This window comes from Mus pahari, chromosome 7 (genome assembly GCF_900095145.1).
Source record: "Mus pahari chromosome 7, PAHARI_EIJ_v1.1, whole genome shotgun sequence".
Taxonomy (NCBI): Eukaryota; Metazoa; Chordata; class Mammalia; order Rodentia; family Muridae; genus Mus; species Mus pahari.
The window spans coordinates 33,869,335-33,888,076 of record NC_034596.1 but is presented as its reverse complement, the minus strand read 5'-3'; the positions used below and the strand labels follow the sequence as shown (position 1 = coordinate 33,888,076).

The following is an 18,742-nucleotide window of genomic DNA, read 5'->3' as shown; positions in this document are numbered from 1 at the left end:
GGTCACAACCTCAGATGTCATTTTTTGCACACGCTCGGCCTTATTTTTTGAAATAAGAGTTTTCCCTGACCTGGAGATCACCAAGAAGGATAGGCTGCTGGGAGCCCAGGGATCCCACTGTATGTCCATCCTCAGCACTGGGATTCCAAGCATGCAAATCCATGCTTGGCTTTTCCTGACAAGGGTTCTAGGGATCAAACTCAATGTCACGATTACATGGCACTTCACCTATTGAGCTGTGACCCAAGCCCAAAGCAGTATTGTTTTGTTTTCATTTGTTTCTTTTGTTTGTTTGTTTTTAAAATGAACACTGGTACCATTGGGAAAGATGGGAGGAATATACAGGCTTGCAACTGAAGAGTGTAAATCATTCTAATTAAAATATTCCCAGAAGAATGTACACTAGCACATGCAAAAATCAAGACAGTCTTCCTGATGTGTGCATTCTTTTAAGATATCTGTGAACCTGGTGAGAAATCAAAGCCACTGTTAGAGATAGAGACATGGTTGACAGCAATAGCTCAGAAATACCAATATAAAAGAAGGCAAGTTCTACAGCATACAAGTGTTTATGTGTTTGGGGCTTTTCAATTATTTTTGAAATGGTATTTTTAATTCAAAATACAGACTCTAGTTTAAAGTCACCACTGAAACCCTTGTTTTCACAGCAGATGTAAAGTAGACCGTGCTTTTCCTTCCTACAGAAGCCCATGGCCCTCCACAGCCAGCAATCTATTATAACCCAGACCAGCTTCCTCCAGAGAACGCTTCTTTCATGGAGAGATGCTTCAGGTGCCGGCTGAGATGCCTGCTGGATAATTCATCTGGTTTTCTGGTAAGGTACATAATCTTAAAATATCATGGTTTTGGATGACTTAATATAATAAAAGAAAGCAGTCCTTAAAAGTTAATATTTTAGGACCAGCAAATTAACTCAAGTGATGCAGTGTTTTCCCTAAAGAATGGGGATCTGACTTAAAGCCTGGTATGGTGATGTGCACCTATGGTACAATGAGGGCGGAATGAGAGGAGGAGTCTGGAGAAGCCAAGGTGCTTATACACACACACATATGTGCATGTGCCCATACTCACATACACACATACCCTACATACACCACATAAACTCACACACACACACACACACACACGTGTGCAGAAACCCCCACATATACCACTTTAACTCACATACACACACACACACACACACACACCACATATACCACATAAACTCATATTCACACATAGACACCACATAAACTCACACACACACTACATATATCACATAAATTCACATATAACATACATATACCTCTCTTTTCTCTCTCTCTCTATCTCTCTCTCTCTCTCTCTCTCTCTCTCTATATATATATATATATATATATATATATATATATATATATATATCTTTCTCTCTGTCTCCTGAAGCTTAGAACCCTATCATTTCAGATGACTTTGTAGCAACTGACATAACATGGAATGTATACTGTATACTGAGTGTTTTGAAAGCATTTTTAAGACTTAGAGTTAGCTAGCCACTCTTCAGTAGGATACCTAGCATTTGGAGGTTATATGCTTTCCACATGGGAAAAGCATAGATAGATGTATGCATGCCTGGGATAAATGCCAAAAAAAAAAAAAAAAAAAGCTTCTATTTGTGGTTCCAGAGTTAGCATCTGACAGGAGGCTTCCCGCAAGACGTAACCAAGGAGCCCCTAGCACGGTACTGAGAGTGACTGTGACACTGCAGCCACAGGCAGAGAGGAGTCAGGTCTTACATTAAGCCTCACGAATCAGTGCATTTTGTTAGTGTATTATTTCTGACAATTGTTTTTGCTGACATGGATTTAGAGTTGTAATCCGAGGTGGCATTCCCAGTACCACCGCCTGAGACTGGTTAATGGGATTAGGTGGGATTTCTGGACGTGCTGGGCTTCTTCTGTCTTGTGCTATATCAGAAGTGTGTCACATAGTCTCTTAGACTTGTAGATCAGCTGAATTTACCGCACCCACGTCTAAACTCTCTCTGGTCTCCGTCTTCTAAACTCATTCTTTGATCTCTGTTTTCTTTACCCAGCCTTATAAGTTTCATTTTACTGTTTTAATAAAATTGTATTTTTTTTTCTCAATAGGAAAGACGACGGTGAGCTATGGTATATATAGATCCTACATGTTTTAAAATTAATATATAGTTTGAGTTTATCACCACTCTTTTTTCTTAAGCTATATATTGAATGCTTGGTGTGCAAAGGGCAGTGGAAGGTGGAAATGTCATGTGATTCCAGGCCCAGAAACTATAGGCCACTCCTGTCATGACACAGGGGCAGGGTAGGTCACTTAGCAGTGCCCACTTCCCTACTTTACCTTTAATTTTGGGATGGGATTTCTTTACAGAGAGGAGTGGAATTAAGTTAGTGGTTCTGAGCCTTAGGAATTGTTCATTTATAACCACCCCACCCCAGGAACATGATGGAACCTTTGAAAATGAAACCGTTACACGCTGTTAATTTTAATGACTTTTTTTTTTTTTTAAGGCAATGAATTTCCAAGGGAGGTTAAAGTATCTTCATGGACAGAACAAGAAAGGGAAGGACGGAGCACTACTCCCTCCACAGCTGGCTTTGTTTGCAATAGCTACTCCACTTCAGCCACCCTCCATCCTGGAAATTCGAACCAAAAACTTCATCTTCAGGACCAAACACAAGCTAGACTTCACACCTATTGGTTGTGATGCCAAGTAAGGGAACTTTTTCACTCTTAATTCTTCAAGAATTAATGCGACATTTTTATTTTAGCAGGTCTGTAATTGCGTGAGATGTGGTATAGGTTCTAATGTTACTACTATAGGGTCATTTCATCAATTTGACAAATAATCTTACTGTTTTGTATTATCTACTGCAATTGGCTTATTTTACATTTTGTAAAAATATTTCTTAATTTTTAGCTTCAGATATTAGATAACTATCTAAAGTTAATTAGTTAACTAAAAAGAATTTATATAAAAGCACTTTAATTTTTTTTTTTACCTTCTGTGTGGGAGAATGCAGTGTAATAGATAACTTGACAGACCCTATCTCTAAAGTAGAGTCTGAGCCAGCCATGTTTTTAGCTTTTGAATTCGTTTTACTTTTATAGTTAACTATGCCAGATTCATTTTTGACCGTCTTAATGTTAATGGCCTTATTCAAAGTTAAGAAAACAGGCTAAAACTGAAAAATCATAGCCATAAGCAAGAAAATTAATACATAAGTAAATAAAGGATTTTTTTTATGTACTAATGTGAAAATTTTGAATGTTGTAGAAATCGCATACCACCAACAAATGTATCTTGATTATTTTACAATCTGATTCTTTTATTTGAACAGAGGGCAGCTTATTCTGGGCTATACAGAAGTAGAGCTGTGCACAAAAGGATCGGGCTATCAGTTCATCCATGCTGCAGACATGCTTCATTGTGCAGACTCCCATGTCCGCAGTAAGTTGGGATTCTTGTGACCTGCCTGACAGACGGCACATGTACTAGAGCATATTAAGCTTTTATAAGAATCCTTTGATTCCTGTGTGTGTGCATGCGGGGGTCAGGGGCCAACCTGTAGGAAGGGGTTCTCTTTGTCTTTGTGCATCCCTAGGGTCAACCTCAATTACTCAGGCCTGGTGGCAAGCACCAGTAGCCATGGAGGCATCTCCCAGCACTGTGGTACACATTTCCAAGTATTATGTGTGATGACATCTTCTGAGCACTACGTGGATTGATCCCGTGGCGTCTGGCTGCGTTGGTTAACCAGTTTTGCTTTTTACTTCCTAATTCCTCCACACCTGCTATGCAGTAATGGTTACAATAAGATTATTATGACGGTAAACTATTTTGGCCAGTGAAGTCTTTAAAGGCACCATGCATATATGTTAATATAAAGTCAGGAAATACTACTAACATTCCTCATTTAACATGAATACGTTTACTTTTCCCCCAAGCGAAGCTCTTCTTACGCCTGACATGCTCTCAATATTTCTCTTAACCTTTTACATACTAAGCCTTATCTAAACTAAAATGGGAAAGCACAGACTCTGAGGAACCATTTCTGTGCCTTTCAGTGTGTTTACTGTGTTTACAAGTTTTCAAAATATTGTCATAGCTGGTGGTTAATGGAATTCATGCGGAAATGTGTCAAGATGGCTTTTTAAAAGATATTTGTTTTTATGTTTTAATTGTGTATGTGCATGTGTCTGTGTGGGAGTTTGTGAGCACCAGTACAGGTGAACTTGGGTGCCAGGAGAGGACATCAGGTTCCCTGGGACTTGTTGACTAGAGATAGTGAGTCACCCAGTGTGCCCACTGGGAAACAGACTCAGGTCTTTTGCAAGAGCATCAGTTCCTGTAGCCAGCGAGCGAGCCTCACTTTAACCTCACAGGGGGACTTGGTTGCAGGGATGAACTGTACTGTACTGTACTGTACTGATGGAGGGTTTGGTGACCTTGTTGTAAATGTTTACTTTTAGTGATTAAGACTGGAGAAAGTGGCATGACAGTTTTCCGGCTTCTTGCAAAACACAGTCGCTGGAGGTGGGTCCAGTCCAATGCACGCTTGATTTACAGAAATGGAAGACCAGATTACATCATTGCGACTCAGAGACCACTAACGTAAGCATCAGAAAAACAACATGGCCTGCGTTTGTGTTTTCATAAGTCTTCTTACATCAACATGTAAAAATAATCCTAAGGCAGTGGAACCTGTAACTAAAAATGGAAAAATTATCTAGAAATAGCAAAGCAAAGATGAGAAATGTTGAAGAAAAATAAAAAAGGACAAAAGTGATAAGCTTTATCGAGCAGCTAAGTAGATGAAGTTAAAAATCCCCAGCTCACCCTGCAGTTGAGGAGATAAAAGACAATGTCATCTCAAAAATAAAAGGGAAACTATAGCATTTGTTTACAGCAGGTTCACAGCAATTTGGAAGCTTTTTCACAGATTCCAGAAAGGAATCTTTGGCAAAATGTTAGTTGTGTTTTAGGAATTCGGTAGGACTGGTTTTCTCCTTCCCTTTGAATATCAAGTTAAGCAACAGAATTTGTTAAGGAGACAAACTCTTGACAGAGTTTTACTGCACTGCACTGCCTGCCAGGCTTCTGTGTGTGGTGCTGTTTCTAGAGCTGCTGGCTGGTCACTGCTCTTTCTAGAGCTGCTAGCTGGTCCACTGCCATTGCCTTCTGGGTCATCACTCAGCCCTAATTGTTCTATCTGTATATTGTGAATGCATGTCTTTTGTTGTTGTTGTTGGATATATTTTGTTCTCGTTCATAATTGTCTTGGCTCTTCTTTACTCTTTATGTTTCCAAATGTACTTTAGAACTCATTGATTAAAGACTAACTCCCCAACAATAACAATAACAACAACAACAACAACAACAACAACAAAAACTGTTGGGATTTTGAAGACATAACTTTTTCAAGCAAGAATTAACATTTGTACAGAACTGAGTCATTAACCCATACCCATAGTGAATATTACCCATAGGGGTACGTGGATGTATGCTTCATAAAACCATTGATTGTTACAGCTTACGGACCTCTGACGTCATTAGTGTCTTCCAGGCGTAAACATTTCATTTATTGATTTGCCGTTGTCCATTTCTTTTGTGTTCCATTTATGTCTCCTAGTTATTATTTTATTTAGATATATTTCTATTTTGGTATTTACATATTTTTCTTATATAGTTTTAGCTCCGTTTGCATAACACTAGTCACGAGAATAATTTAGTTCAAAATAAAACCCGTGTTCCTTGCTATCAAGCTCAGCTTTTGTGCGTTTCACTTTTCCTTCCTTTTAGAAATATCTTACTTAAATCATGTATGATCAGACTCTAATGTATTCAGACCTTCTTGCCTACCCTGTTAGGGATGAAGAAGGACGAGAGCATTTAGAGAAGCGAAGTATGACGCTGCCCTTCACGTTCGCTACGGGAGAGGCCGTGTTGTACGAGATCTCCAGCCCCTTCTCTCCCATAATGGATCCCTTACCAATACGCACCAAAAGCAACACTAGCAGGAAGGACTGGGCACCCCAGTCGACCCCAAGTAAGGATTCTTTCCGCCCCAGTTCTCTTATGAGTGCCCTCATCCAGCAGGATGAGTCCATCTATCTCTGTCCCCCTTCAAGCCCTGCCCCGTTAGACAGCCATTTCCTCATGGGCTCCGTGAGCAAGTGCGGTAGTTGGCAAGACGGCTTTGCAGCCGCAGGAAGTGAGGCTGCGCTGAAACATGAGCAAACTGGCCATGCTCAGGACGTGAACTTTGCACTCTCTGGCGGCCCCTCGGAGCTCCCGGATAATAAAAACAATGACTTGTATAGCATCATGAGGAACCTGGGGATTGATTTTGAAGACATCCGAAGCATGCAGAATGAAGAGTTCTTCAGAACTGACTCCTCGGGTGAGGTTGACTTCAAAGACATCGACATAACAGACGAAATCCTGACCTACGTGCAAGATTCTCTGAACAATTCAACTTTGCTGAACTCGGCTTGCCAGCAACAACCTGTGACTCAGCACCTGAGCTGTATGCTGCAGGAGCGCCTGCGGCTAGAGCAACAGCAGCAGCTTCAGCAGCCCCCGACTCAGGCTCTGGAGCCCCAGCAGCAGCTGTGTCAGATGGAGCACCCCCAGCAAGATCTGGGTCAGAAGCACATGCAAGTCAACTGCATGTTTGCAAGTTGGAACCCTACCCCTCCAGTGTCTTTCAGCTGCCCCCAGCAGGAACTGAAGCACGATAATCTCTTTTCCAGTTTACAGGGGACTACTCAGGAATTTCCCTACAAATCAGAGGTGGACAGTATGCCTTACACACAGAACTTTGCTCCCTGTAATCAGCCTCTGCTACCAGAACATTCCAAGGGTGTGCAGTTGGACTTCCCTGGAAGGGATTTTGAACCGTCCCTGCATCCCACTACTTCTAATTTAGATTTTGTCAGTTGTTTACAAGTTCCTGAAAACCAAAGTTATGGGATAAACTCACAGTCAGCCATGGTCAGTCCTCAGGCATACTATGCTGGGGCCATGTCCATGTATCAGTGCCAGCCAGGGCCGCAGCACACCCCTGTGGACCAGACGCAGTACAGCCCTGAAATTCCAGGTTCTCAGGCATTCCTAAGCAAGGTAAGGGCTTTTTCTACAGCTGAATAAACCTTGTAGGCCTAAGCATCTCCATGGTGCCTATTACACTTAAACATAGCGTCAGAACCCTTTTTAGACAGCAAGCAACTTCGAAACTGCTTTTATGGTATTTATGGTCACGTAATTAACTTCATTTTCATTTACTTAAAATAGTATGAATAATAAATTATTTTTAATAATTTTCTTAAAAGCAAGTTGATGTTTAGATAATTTAATAACTGTTCTTTGTTATCCCCCTCAGGAGGATATCATGCTTATATTAATACATTTCTCTTTACAAATATCAGTTTATTTGAAGATATACTGGTTTAGATTGTAAGAATATCTTGACTAACATGAAGTTTATTAACTATTCATGAGCTGTTTGCTGTTTGAGTATAGCCGTTTACAAGTGTGGCTTAAATCACAGTCCTGGTTGTTTTTTAGATTGAATGCATCTGCTGTGTCTGATTGTATGGGATTTTTTTTTTTTTGAATGGAGAATGAAGATGATAGTTTTTATCAATCTTTTTCCTGATAGCCCAACTTAATATTTATTATAAAAAAATGGATTGACCATACATTGGATATAATTTACTCATAAAAGAATGGAATATTAGTATTTGCCTCAAAGCGGTGTGTCTGGAGGACATTATAGAATATAGAGAGCACGACTGCTTATCACATCCATGTGTGCAAACCTCCAAGGCTGACCCCTCAGATGCTGGAAACTACAGCAGAGTGGGGCTGGCTAGTGGGTACAAACAGACAGATAACAGGAACAACACTGGGTCTTCTACAACATAGCAGGATGACAGTAGTTAACAACAGTTCATTGTATGATTCAAAATCACTATAAGAAAGGAAATCAAATGTTCTTCATGCAAATAACAGATGAGTGTTGACAGTGAAAGATAATTGCCTGATTTGCTTACACATTACATAGATGAATTGAAATGTCACATTGTAACCTGTACATATGAGTAATTGTGTGGTAATGAAAAAACTAACAACATTTTGAGCCTGGAGAGATGGCTTGGCAATTAACACTTGCTTGCCCTTCTAAACGACCTGCATTTGATCCCCAGCACCCACATGGAAGCTCGTAATTGTCCACAATTTCCAGTTCCAGGCACCCAGTGCTCTCTTCTGCCCCCTTGAGTACTGCATACTTGTATTGCGCACACATACATAACATACACATAACATTTTATTCTTTTAAATAATTTATTATTTTTGAAATGAAAATATAATTGTATTCCTTTCCTGTTCCCCTTTCTTTTCTACAAACTTTCCCATCTACCACCTTTGCTCTCTTTCAGTTTCCTGGCCTCTTTACTTTCATTGGTGTGTGTGTGTGTGTGTGTGTGTGTGTGTGTGTGTGTGTGTGTATGTGTGGTGTGTGTGTGTATTCCTAAATATTTAAATACAACCTGCACAGTCTGTATTACCTGTAGAACAACCCTGAACAGCAACTCAAAAGGGTGTTTCTCATGCCTGGTGTAGGGGCTCTAGAGTGAAGTCAGAGATAATTTGGAAAATGGTGAGACACAGAACCAAATTACCAAAAGGTCAAGAGTATAGATAGCTCAGTGGTGGAGCCAGGTTAGCATGCACAGGGCCCTTCACTGGACCTGCAGCACTACAAAATAAGTGAGTAATTTGAGGCAACTAAAGGATAATTTGATGATTTTTATTTTAATCTTAGTTTATTTCACCAACTATACACAACGTGAAGGTTCAGTAGACTGTAACTCTTACGTTCATTCTTCACTTTTTTAGCAGTTCGGAAAATGAGACTGGTAAGAAGGCAGGTGTCTTAGTTAGGATGTGATGAAACACCATGACCGAAAGCTGTCTGAGAGGAGAAGAGTTTAAATCACTCACAGTTCCACATAACAAGTCATCTTCAAACGCGGTAGGGGCGGGACCTCACGCAGGGCAGGGACCTGGAGGCCGAGGCTCACGCAGAGGCCTTAGTAGAGTGCTTTCTACTGGATTGCATTCTATAGCTTGCTCAGCCTGCTTTCTTATAGAACTGCACACTAGGCTGGGCCTATATCAATCACTAATTAAGAAAATAGCCTACAGGCATGCCTGCCTACAGCCAGATTAGTGGAGGCATTTTTTTCAATCGAGGCTGTCTCCCCTCGGTGACCTTAGCTGAGTCAAGTTGACATAAAGCTAGCCAGAACATCTGACTCCTTGTCAACTTGACACACAAAATTTTCAGACAGAACCTTTCCTTTCTCATTTATCCCCAAGATAGCACATTAATATTACTATCAAAATATAAAACATAAATGACTTTAAAAGTCCCATGGTCTTTACAAATGTGAGCACATTAAAACTTTAATATCTTTGAAATATCCATTCTCTTTAAAAAATATGGTTGTTTGTTTAAAAAAAAAAAAAAACCTTCAGCCTGTGCTGGGGCTACAGTTTGATCTTTTCTCAATTGAGAAATTCCCTTATGATGCAACTAGCCAACCAAACATCTTTTTTATTTGAAAACTTGCAGAACAATTTATTAAACACATATAACAAATAAATTGGATTAAGATCATACCTGTAAGTGTAACATTTCAAGAATAGCAAGAAACATTTAAAATCCAGATCTGGGCAAAAGTGCTGGTGTCTGAAATGCTGTGTAGAAGTTCGGATAGAGTCAGTTCACTGCCTCCAGGTTTTTGATTGGTGGTGGCAGGACTCAATAACCCTATGGCACCTCATGTCACATAATTTCTCATCAGGTCCCAAGGCAGATGAAGTAAGATAGTTGTAGCATTCGCTGTGCCATCTTTAAATTATCTTCTAGGACTAATGGGAAAACCTGGTCTTCCAAAAGGAGTCAGTGTGTGAGCAGCGTTGCTCTGTGTGATTTAAATGATGAAAGGCTTGCCCTTGAGCTTTATCAGTATGGGAGTACGAAGTTTAACAACCCATAGGTCTAACAGACTAAAATGTGTTTTTAAGGTGTTCCTCAGATCCTAACAAGCTGCTGTGCTGCGTTTGTTCTCAGTTGCAGAGTCGGGGTGTTTTCAATGAAGCCTATTCGTCCGACTTGAGCAGCATTGGCCACGCTGCTCAGACCCCTGGCCACCTCTATCACCTGGCAGAAGCCCAGCCTCTCCCTGATATCACGCCCGGTGGATTCCTGTAGCTCCCATGCCAGGACGAAACTCATTCAGGAACCGGGTACCACAACTGTGATGGTTGGACATCAGTACACTTTCTCCAAAACAGATCTCAATCCTTGTGTGTAGAGGAGTTTAAAACCGTACCTGAGATGTAGGTATAGATGCTACCTATACGATGGGAGAGCTCCGAGGGAGCACAGGGAGGGGTTCCAGCACCTCAGAGTGCACAGTGTTTACTGTGGAAAACTCTCGGATTCCCTGCTCAGTAACTTCAGCAGGAAAAACAGGGAGGTATTTTGAGCTTTGAACTTCTGGATTCTTGTTAGTATACCAAATACAGAGTTACAGGACTAATCGATTTCCTATATTTTTAACCTCTGTTTTTGTCCCAGAAGTTAAAGTAAACTGTTTGGTGCTTTTCTCAAAAGAAAATCTCAATGTTTTCCTTCTGCACTGTTAATATAAGTGCCTCACTTTTTTTTGTTTGTTTGTTTGTTTTCTGTTTTTTCTTTTTCTATCTACCAGTAACACAATAGGATATGTATTTTATATGAAATATTTTTAATCTTTTTTGAATTAATATTCTTTCTGCACAAAGAAAGTTTCCCAAATCCCAACCTTTTTTATGAACCCAGGTGTGTGTTTACTGCACTACTCATCCCTTTTCTTCAGATAAAGGGTAAATGATAACTCAAAGTTAACTATTTATTGTGTAATAGACTTGCTTGTGGGCGTTAGCTGTTCCTCTGTGCCTTATGTTGAAAAATTTGAAAAATAACATGTTGCCAAAATTATTTAATTATTGCATACTATTAGAGAGTAGCACTCGTATTTCAACAGTGTTTTCTGAGAAGTGAGATAACGCTGCTGCCGAAGGTTTCCCAGAAACCTCCATGACAAGATCAGAAGGCCACCATAGAAAGTGCTAAAGGTGGCTGTGTCCATTGAGCTGCAGTGAAGGGTGGTGGGGTTTGTCAAGCCTGTTAGCCCTGGTAAGCAGAGCACTCGTTTCACTGTGTTCGAATTATCTTTAAAAACTGTCTCGAATCTGTAATCCTGTTTGTGATATTGACTTTATAAATTCCACTTCTTATACTAGTGGAAGTTATTCATTTTTCTCATATTTGAGGAGTGTTAAGATGGAAGATGCCGTGTCAGGTGCAAGGCGTTTTAACGACTGAAATGAATGGTGCATTGTATAAATGTAACGAACAAAATAATCTGTAAAATATTCTCAGTTTTCATTTAAGAATACTTCTGACCTCATAGGCATTTCTTCAGTGTATCTTGTAAAGAAATCAAATAATGAATTGAAGCTTTTAAGCTGGCATTAAGATAAAGATGAATACAATTTGTTCACCTCCATACCTTAAGTTGTTTATGAGATACAACCTTTGCTGCCAATATGGCAAATTTGTCAATCTGCCAAAGGCACTGTTCTCACATGGCTTAAAGAAAAATTTCTGGTGTCTGCCATTGTCTCTGTCCTTGCTTAGATATGACATATGAAGTTTGTGGACCTGTATCTGTTTTTCATATATTGTATAAAAAGCTGATGAGATCCCAAACCAAGATGTATTCAAAGACAGCAGTGGTTCTCAACCTGAGATTCGTGGCTCCCTTTGGAGATGGAATGACCCTTTCACAGGGGTCGCCTAAAACCATTGGAAAACACAGATAATCTGCATCACGATTTATAACAGGAGGGAAATTACAGTTTTAAAGTAGCAGTGAAAATAATTTTATGGTTGGGGTCCCGAGAAACTGTATTAAAGGGTCACAGCATTAGAAAGGTTGAGAGCCGCTGAAATGCAGGTTCTTTTCTTTTTCCTTTTAGAAAATTAATGTATGTAAACATGCCTTTGAGTAAAAGGATCTCATACTTCTATGCATTTTTCAGTCAAAATTCTGAACCTTTAGGGTTAAGCATTGAAAAACAACTGTCTAAAACATTTCACAATTTGCTTCCAGCATGAGGTGTCACCAAGGATTTAGACTGGTAGTCTGAATTAGTATCCCACTTTTCTATGTAAACTTTTCATTAAAAGTTATCATAGAAACAAACCATTTTGTCAGTCTCTTCTGCATGTTACCAAATGTTCAGTTAAAAAAAAAAAGACAACTTTGGACACTGTGAGTTTAGTGGCATTTAATTACACACTTAACAAACTGAAAGTTTTAAAAACAATATTGTGTGTTCTTATCTATATAAAAATAGCTAAAACATCTAAGAATAATAAAAATCACATTAAACTGCATATTTGTTTGTCTGTATTGCCAAGTGCCAAATGGAAAGACCACTTAAAGCACTAGTAGGTTGAGGGATTAACTTCTAGATGAAATTCTAAGACTCTTGTGTGTGTTTGACTGAAGTTCTTCTTTTCTAGGTGTTTCTTACAGCACCTGAACACTTAACCAATATGCCAGTGTATCAGCCTTTCAATTGTTACTATGCACAAGCTAGTTTGTTTGAGTGTCAATAGATCTTAGGTTTACATAGCTTCTTGCTGTCCTTTAAACTGTTAATTGCTTACATATGCCATGCATAGATTTTTGTTAAAGTATGATTTATAATGTCCTTAAATATCGAAGGAAATGTAAACAGTGATATATGATAATAAACTAACCACCAAATATGAATAATGTTTTCATGCAATTTTTTTCTTTCTGTCTCTAAAGAGAAAACAGAGCCCTGTCCCATCATATGATGGCTAGTCAAACATAGTCTTCATAGAAAGACCAACGCACAAGTCTTTCATGAAAGGGTTACTTAAATTCTCTGTGTGAGCTGTTTCATCTGAGCAAACGCAAGCTTACAAGTGATCTGTAGTCCCCAGCCAGCCACACAGGTCAGTAAAGTTGCACAGTGTACCACACCACTGATGTTCACTCTTGGCGATGCTATATGTGCACATCAGAACAGTCTACATCACATCTCTTACTGTATATCACTGAATACATGACTACAGTCATTCTGGTCTCTGTGTGCACTCAGTCAAATGGCTTCCTTAATTACAAATGATTCCAGATCACCACATCTTACCAAGACTGCTAACCCAAGGGTGTTGGCCACTCCAAGGAAGTGGGTGGTAGTTATGATTTCTACCTTGATTCCAGCTTAAAAGCTTCACCCAGTGCTTGTCTGTACCTTCATCTCTTCAATACTATCATTCCTAGACTTCACCTTTCCTGGAGGATACAGGAGGAGAGGTTCCAAGACCTTGAAGCAAACACCCATCTTTTTTTGGACTTGGGAGTTAAAGATCTTTGTTTTCCCAAGGCATTAGCTTTCCTTCAGTCTCCTAACAGTCTCTCTTTTTTTATCCCCTCACACCGTCTCCTCAGCCCTTTCAGCTCTGCAGCCTCCACTCACGCCCTCTTTTCATCTCTCATCTTGTTAAATCTTGGTTCTGGTTTGGGTTTTTTATATGCTCATCCGTTCTACAGTTCTTGCCTTTGTGAGGGATACCCTCAAGTGTTATCTCACTGTGAGTGCCCTTCATCATCTCTTTGAGTATAAGGTAACTGACTTCCACATAACAGCACAGAAAGGTAGAAAAATAATTCATAAAAAACTTAACACACTTAGAGATGAAGAAACTGAGGCCAAAGATGTAAAGTGGCCTCACATCGTTTGTTCTGACGATACAGGAGGGAACTAAATTCACGGACTGATACAGGGAAGAGCAGCTGGCTCTTCCTGCACAAGTGCATTGCTCTATCTTTCCATTCTACCTGATGTGTAATTTAGTTCATCTCATTTACATCCCATGAGATAAATTTAATTATTCCATTTTTATAAAGGACTAAACTATATTTTTTTAAAAAGCAACTGAAATCTTCAAATGGTTATACACAAAATAATTTGTATTTTTTTAAGAACCCATGTGTATGTTAATTTGGTGGCAAGGGACATTCTGTCGATGTTACTGTATAGTCCAGAACCTAGGAATGAGAGGATGCTATAGGTTGGATCTAAAATGTCCTCTATATCTCTTGGAGGCTTGGCCACTAGCTTATGATCTATTGAGAGGGGATGGAGGCTTTAAAAAAATAGTATACCATGGGAGGATACTGGGCACCAAGGGTGTAACCTGGTAGGGGATTTTGAGACCAAACCCTTCCCCTCTTTTTCTGTATTTCCTGAGTCCAGTAAAGCGAGCAAAATGCTTTTACCTTGCTTCTTTCAAGATGTGCTGGGCAGTAACATGGCCAAGAAACCATGGACGAAAGTCATGGAAGCCACAACTTATTCCGTCTCTCTTAAGAGAAGGCTGACACACGGGCTGCCCTGGATTACCTGGGGAGACTCAGTGTAATCACCGAAAGTTCTTGCAAGAGGAAGGTTGGAGAGTCAGAAGGGAGGGAGAACAGAAAGGAGGACAGCAGAAGGATTTGAAGACACTATGCTGATAATGCAAGAAGGGCCAAGAAGCTAGAAAAGGGAAGGAAGTAATGTCTTCCATGTCTTGCTTCCAGAGCAGCAATCCTCTAGTTAAGGGTTTTCAACCTGTGAATGGCGACCCCTTTGAGGGTTGAAGAACCCTTCTGAGGAATTCATATCTTGAATATTAAGTACTTACATTATGAATTCATAACAATAAAAAATACAGTTATGAAGTAGTAATGAAAATCTGGTTGGGGGACACCACAGCATGAGGAATCGGGTTAAAGGGTCACAGCATTAGGAAGGTTGAGAACTTCTGCTCTAGTTCTATTAAAAGATATTTGGGCTCTTGCCATCCTGCTCCCTGTCTGTCCTCTTGCCCCTTCCCCCTGCCTCCCCACTCCCCTTCCCCACTCTCCATGTGCCCATCACCAGCCTCTACTTCTCTATTCTCCTTTTCTCTCTGCCCTTTTCTGCCTCTACTACCCTCTTAGTTCCCCTCCCCATGCCCTGAATAAACTCCATTCTATACTAAAGAGAGAGAGAGAGAGAGAGAGAGAGAGAGAGAGAGAGAGAGAGAGAGATTTGAGATATTTGTATTGTCCTATGCCAGTTAATGCAGTAATTCATTACAGTGGCCATTAGAAACCGGCACAAATGTTTCAGATTTTAAGGAATGATACTTCTGGAATGGAAACATCTCCTTTTCCACATCGTTCTATACAAAGGGTTGTTCTGAGCATTCTCCCAGGAGTGCTTGGCACCATTCCTATTGCTCCTCCCACCTTTAAGTCCCTCTGGACCAAGAAAAGAGATTCTACTTTATGAGTGACAGACTGGTGCCTGGTTGGCTCCAAACTTGCCTCGGTGCAAGGACATGTGGAAGAGCACACTGCAATCTTGCTTTCTCCAGATGTTTGCCTCATGTTGGGAATCAGGAAATGTGTGCGTTGCTCACAGCCTCACATATGTTTCTAAGGAAGGGTCTTAATAATGTGTCTGCTGGTTGCAAATCACCATACAAATTGGCCTGACTCCTAGAACAAAAACGGCTTTCCTGAAGTGGGTTAGACATTATACCCACACTGCGTGTATACATTGTCAAGTAGTTCTCTGCATTAAAATTAACACAGCTATTTTGAGGGTAGAAAGAGTATTTTTTTCAAACTTCTATCAGGATATTATCACTTTATAGGGTCCAAAGGAAGCCCATTAAATGAGAAAAAGCCACAAAGCTGTTAAAATACTGTCCATTACAGACACCTTGCCAGATATTTGTACAATGCCCTCTGTGCACAGTTTTCAACTCATATTGGATCTAGTTTGATTATTATATAATATGGAGAGTTGATTGTCCTGCAGTTTTCTATTTAGTGTCTTGAAGCCATGGTTGACCGTGGGTAACAGAGCCACAAAATACCAACCTTTAGTGTGTGCTGCTTGATTTGTGTAGGACACAGTCAGATTTGAACCACTGAGTCAAATGTATGCCTAACTCAAGCATTTGGAGTTTCCCTCAAACATTTTACACTGGATTTACCTCAGGTTATTCTTGTGTATATCAAGGAATGAGCTCTCTCTCTCTCTCTCTCTCTCTCTCTCTCTCTCTCTCTCTCTGATGGACAAGCACCTAAAATGTAAGCTAATGTTTAAATGAAGTGCTCTTTTTAACATAGAAAAGTGTTAAAAACAGATTTTAGAATAACTTGGCTACCCGGGCAAGTTTCAGGTATCTGTCCATGATTCAAATAAAATGTGAAATTAAGGCTATGCCACTGAGCATTCGAACTAGGCATGCTTTTCCTGCCTTCATCTAGAGACCAGTCTATGCCTCTGCGCAAAGAGCACTCGTAAACTTTCTGAGTTATCAACAGAGACCTGAACTGCAGAAGCAACAGTGAAAGAGACAGGAATTTCTCAGTTTGAAAGAGGAGTGTTAGAACATTTGGGTAATCAATTCTTGATGTCCCTTGAATTAGCAAACGGCATGCATGTGCATCCCCTTCTCCAGGGTTCAGGCAACATCCCAAATAAAAGACAGAAGGGATGGGAGAGCTAGGCGATGGGAAGGAGTGTGGTGTAGTGCTGTCTGCTGAACGTGCAGGCTACTGAGCTCGTGAACTCCCAGCAGCTGTGGCCACCTGCACAAGATCAAGCCAGTCAGCAGGGCAGCATGCATGGGACTGTGGGAGGGGCGGAGCTCAAGCTCTACCTCAAGCTGAGTAGCTGTTGGTGGGTAATCATGGAAGAGCAGTCATTTTTCTTTAGGGATATGGTTGCCGGGAGGTTGCTCATGGCCACTGGATTACTAACCAGACTCGGTAGGTTATTAAATTATACAACGGACTTAAACGTGAGAGGAGAGAGACTATTAAAGGAGCCCAGGGGAAGTGAGAAGGAAGATGGGCCTTGGGAATGAACGTGGTACCTTATGCTGAGACATGAATAAAAGTAAATAAAAATATTCAAAGATAAAAAACTAAAATATATTTCAAACAGGAGGTTACTAACAGATTTCATAGTTTAGAAAGAAGTGCCCACATTGGGGCAATTATGGTGCTTTCGGTTTGTAAACTTTAAGTAGGTTTGGGGGATGTTGGGGACTCCTTCCTTCAACTTAACATTTGTCTGTGGTAAAGGTAAAAGAGTACTATTTAGGCTGGAGAGTGTGCAAAAGCTTTGTGTTAATGTCCACTGTTTCGCTTGCCCTAACATTCTTCACAATGACATGTCTTGGTGACTTGAATCTCAATCACATGTTGAGTCACTTTCTTCAGAATCTATCTACAAAATGATTTCTAATATTCTGTTTCCAAACATAAGTCACATGAGATGTCAACAGGGAGATCAGAGAAAACTTGGGCAAAAAAGAAATTAATCAGGTTCCTTTGCTGTTATGTTTTGTATATACTCAGCCCAGGGAGTGGCACTATTACAAGGCAAAGCCCTGTTGGAGTAGCTGTGATCTTGTTTGAGTAGGTGTGTCACTGTAGGTGTGGGCTTTAAAACCCTCATCCTAGCTGCCTGGAAGTCAGTATTCTGCTAGCAGCCTTCAGATGAAGACGAAGAACTCTCAGTTCCTCCTGTATAATGCCAGCCTGAATGTTGCTATGTTCCCAATTTGATGATACTGGACTGAATCTCTGAACCTGTAAGCTAGCCCCAGTGAAATGTTGTCCTTTATAAGAGGTGCCTTGGTCATATTCTCAGCAGTAAAACCCCAATTAAGACATTGGCTAAACATCTTTACTATGTCAATGTATATAGTAATTTTCCAAACAATTGTTGTGTAGTGTGTTTCCAACTTGACTCCAGAACTGTTTTCACAAAACCTTTCTCATTTTGCTAGTATTCCAAAGAAAGTGCATTAACAAAGTCTGGCTTGAGGGGAGAAGTCACAGGCTCATTCTTGTGTGTCCTTGTGACTCAGAGTCTGCCTCTTCAGATATGATTTGTGACACGTCGGATGTATCTTCCTATCTTACAGGAATGCACCCTGGCCCCACCAGCACTCACACGCATGGAATTTGCTCCCCTCTGCCTCCATTTCCCAAACAAGTTTTTCTCCTTGTGAGGACCTTAACATTCTTCCCACACCTGAAGTACTTGCTATGGTCTGCGCTCCGGATCATTTGTAAATATAGTCCCAAGGTTATTTCGAAAACTTGATTATCAAAATACTCTTCGTCATTCAGCTCTGCTGTTTTGGCCATCTGCAGAAAATTTCACTAACTTTGTTTTTATACATTTTAAACCTTAGCTTTCAGAGAGTTCGTGTGAAAAGCGGCTTGAGACACATGACTCTATTTACTGTAGCAATCACATTTAAACCTTTCAGATAAGACCCATATGCTTTTGTTTTTATTGTTAGAACCAGGAAAAGAACATGTTTTCTCTCCATCAAAATACAAGTAGCTTTCTCTTTTATTTGGAACATGAAAAGGCTTAAAACCAGACCAGGGCACAGGGAGAACAATGCATACACACTTGTTGTATTTCTTTCTTTCTCTTTCTCTCTCTCTCTCTCTCTCTCTCTCTCTCTCTCTCTCTCTCTCTCTCCCTTCCTCCCTC

At 40.2% G+C, this 18,742-nt stretch overlaps 1 protein-coding gene across 2 annotated transcripts in view; it reads left to right on the top strand.

Moving 5' to 3' along the window:
* The window catches only part of Ahr (aryl hydrocarbon receptor), a 36,211-nt gene extending 23,867 nt beyond the window's left edge, over positions 1 to 12,344 (top strand). For both annotated transcript variants that reach the window (XM_021201594.1, XM_029540818.1), the window contains exons 6-11: positions 705 to 835; positions 2,532 to 2,734; positions 3,363 to 3,472; positions 4,495 to 4,636; positions 5,893 to 7,147; positions 10,167 to 12,344. In XM_021201594.1, the coding sequence (XP_021057253.1) occupies positions 705 to 835; positions 2,532 to 2,734; positions 3,363 to 3,472; positions 4,495 to 4,636; positions 5,893 to 7,147; positions 10,167 to 10,307 (1,982 nt within the window). In that variant the 3' untranslated portion in view covers positions 10,308 to 12,344. The remainder of the gene's footprint in view (positions 1 to 704; positions 836 to 2,531; positions 2,735 to 3,362; positions 3,473 to 4,494; positions 4,637 to 5,892; positions 7,148 to 10,166) is intronic.
* The last annotated feature ends 6,398 nt before the right edge of the window (positions 12,345 to 18,742 follow it).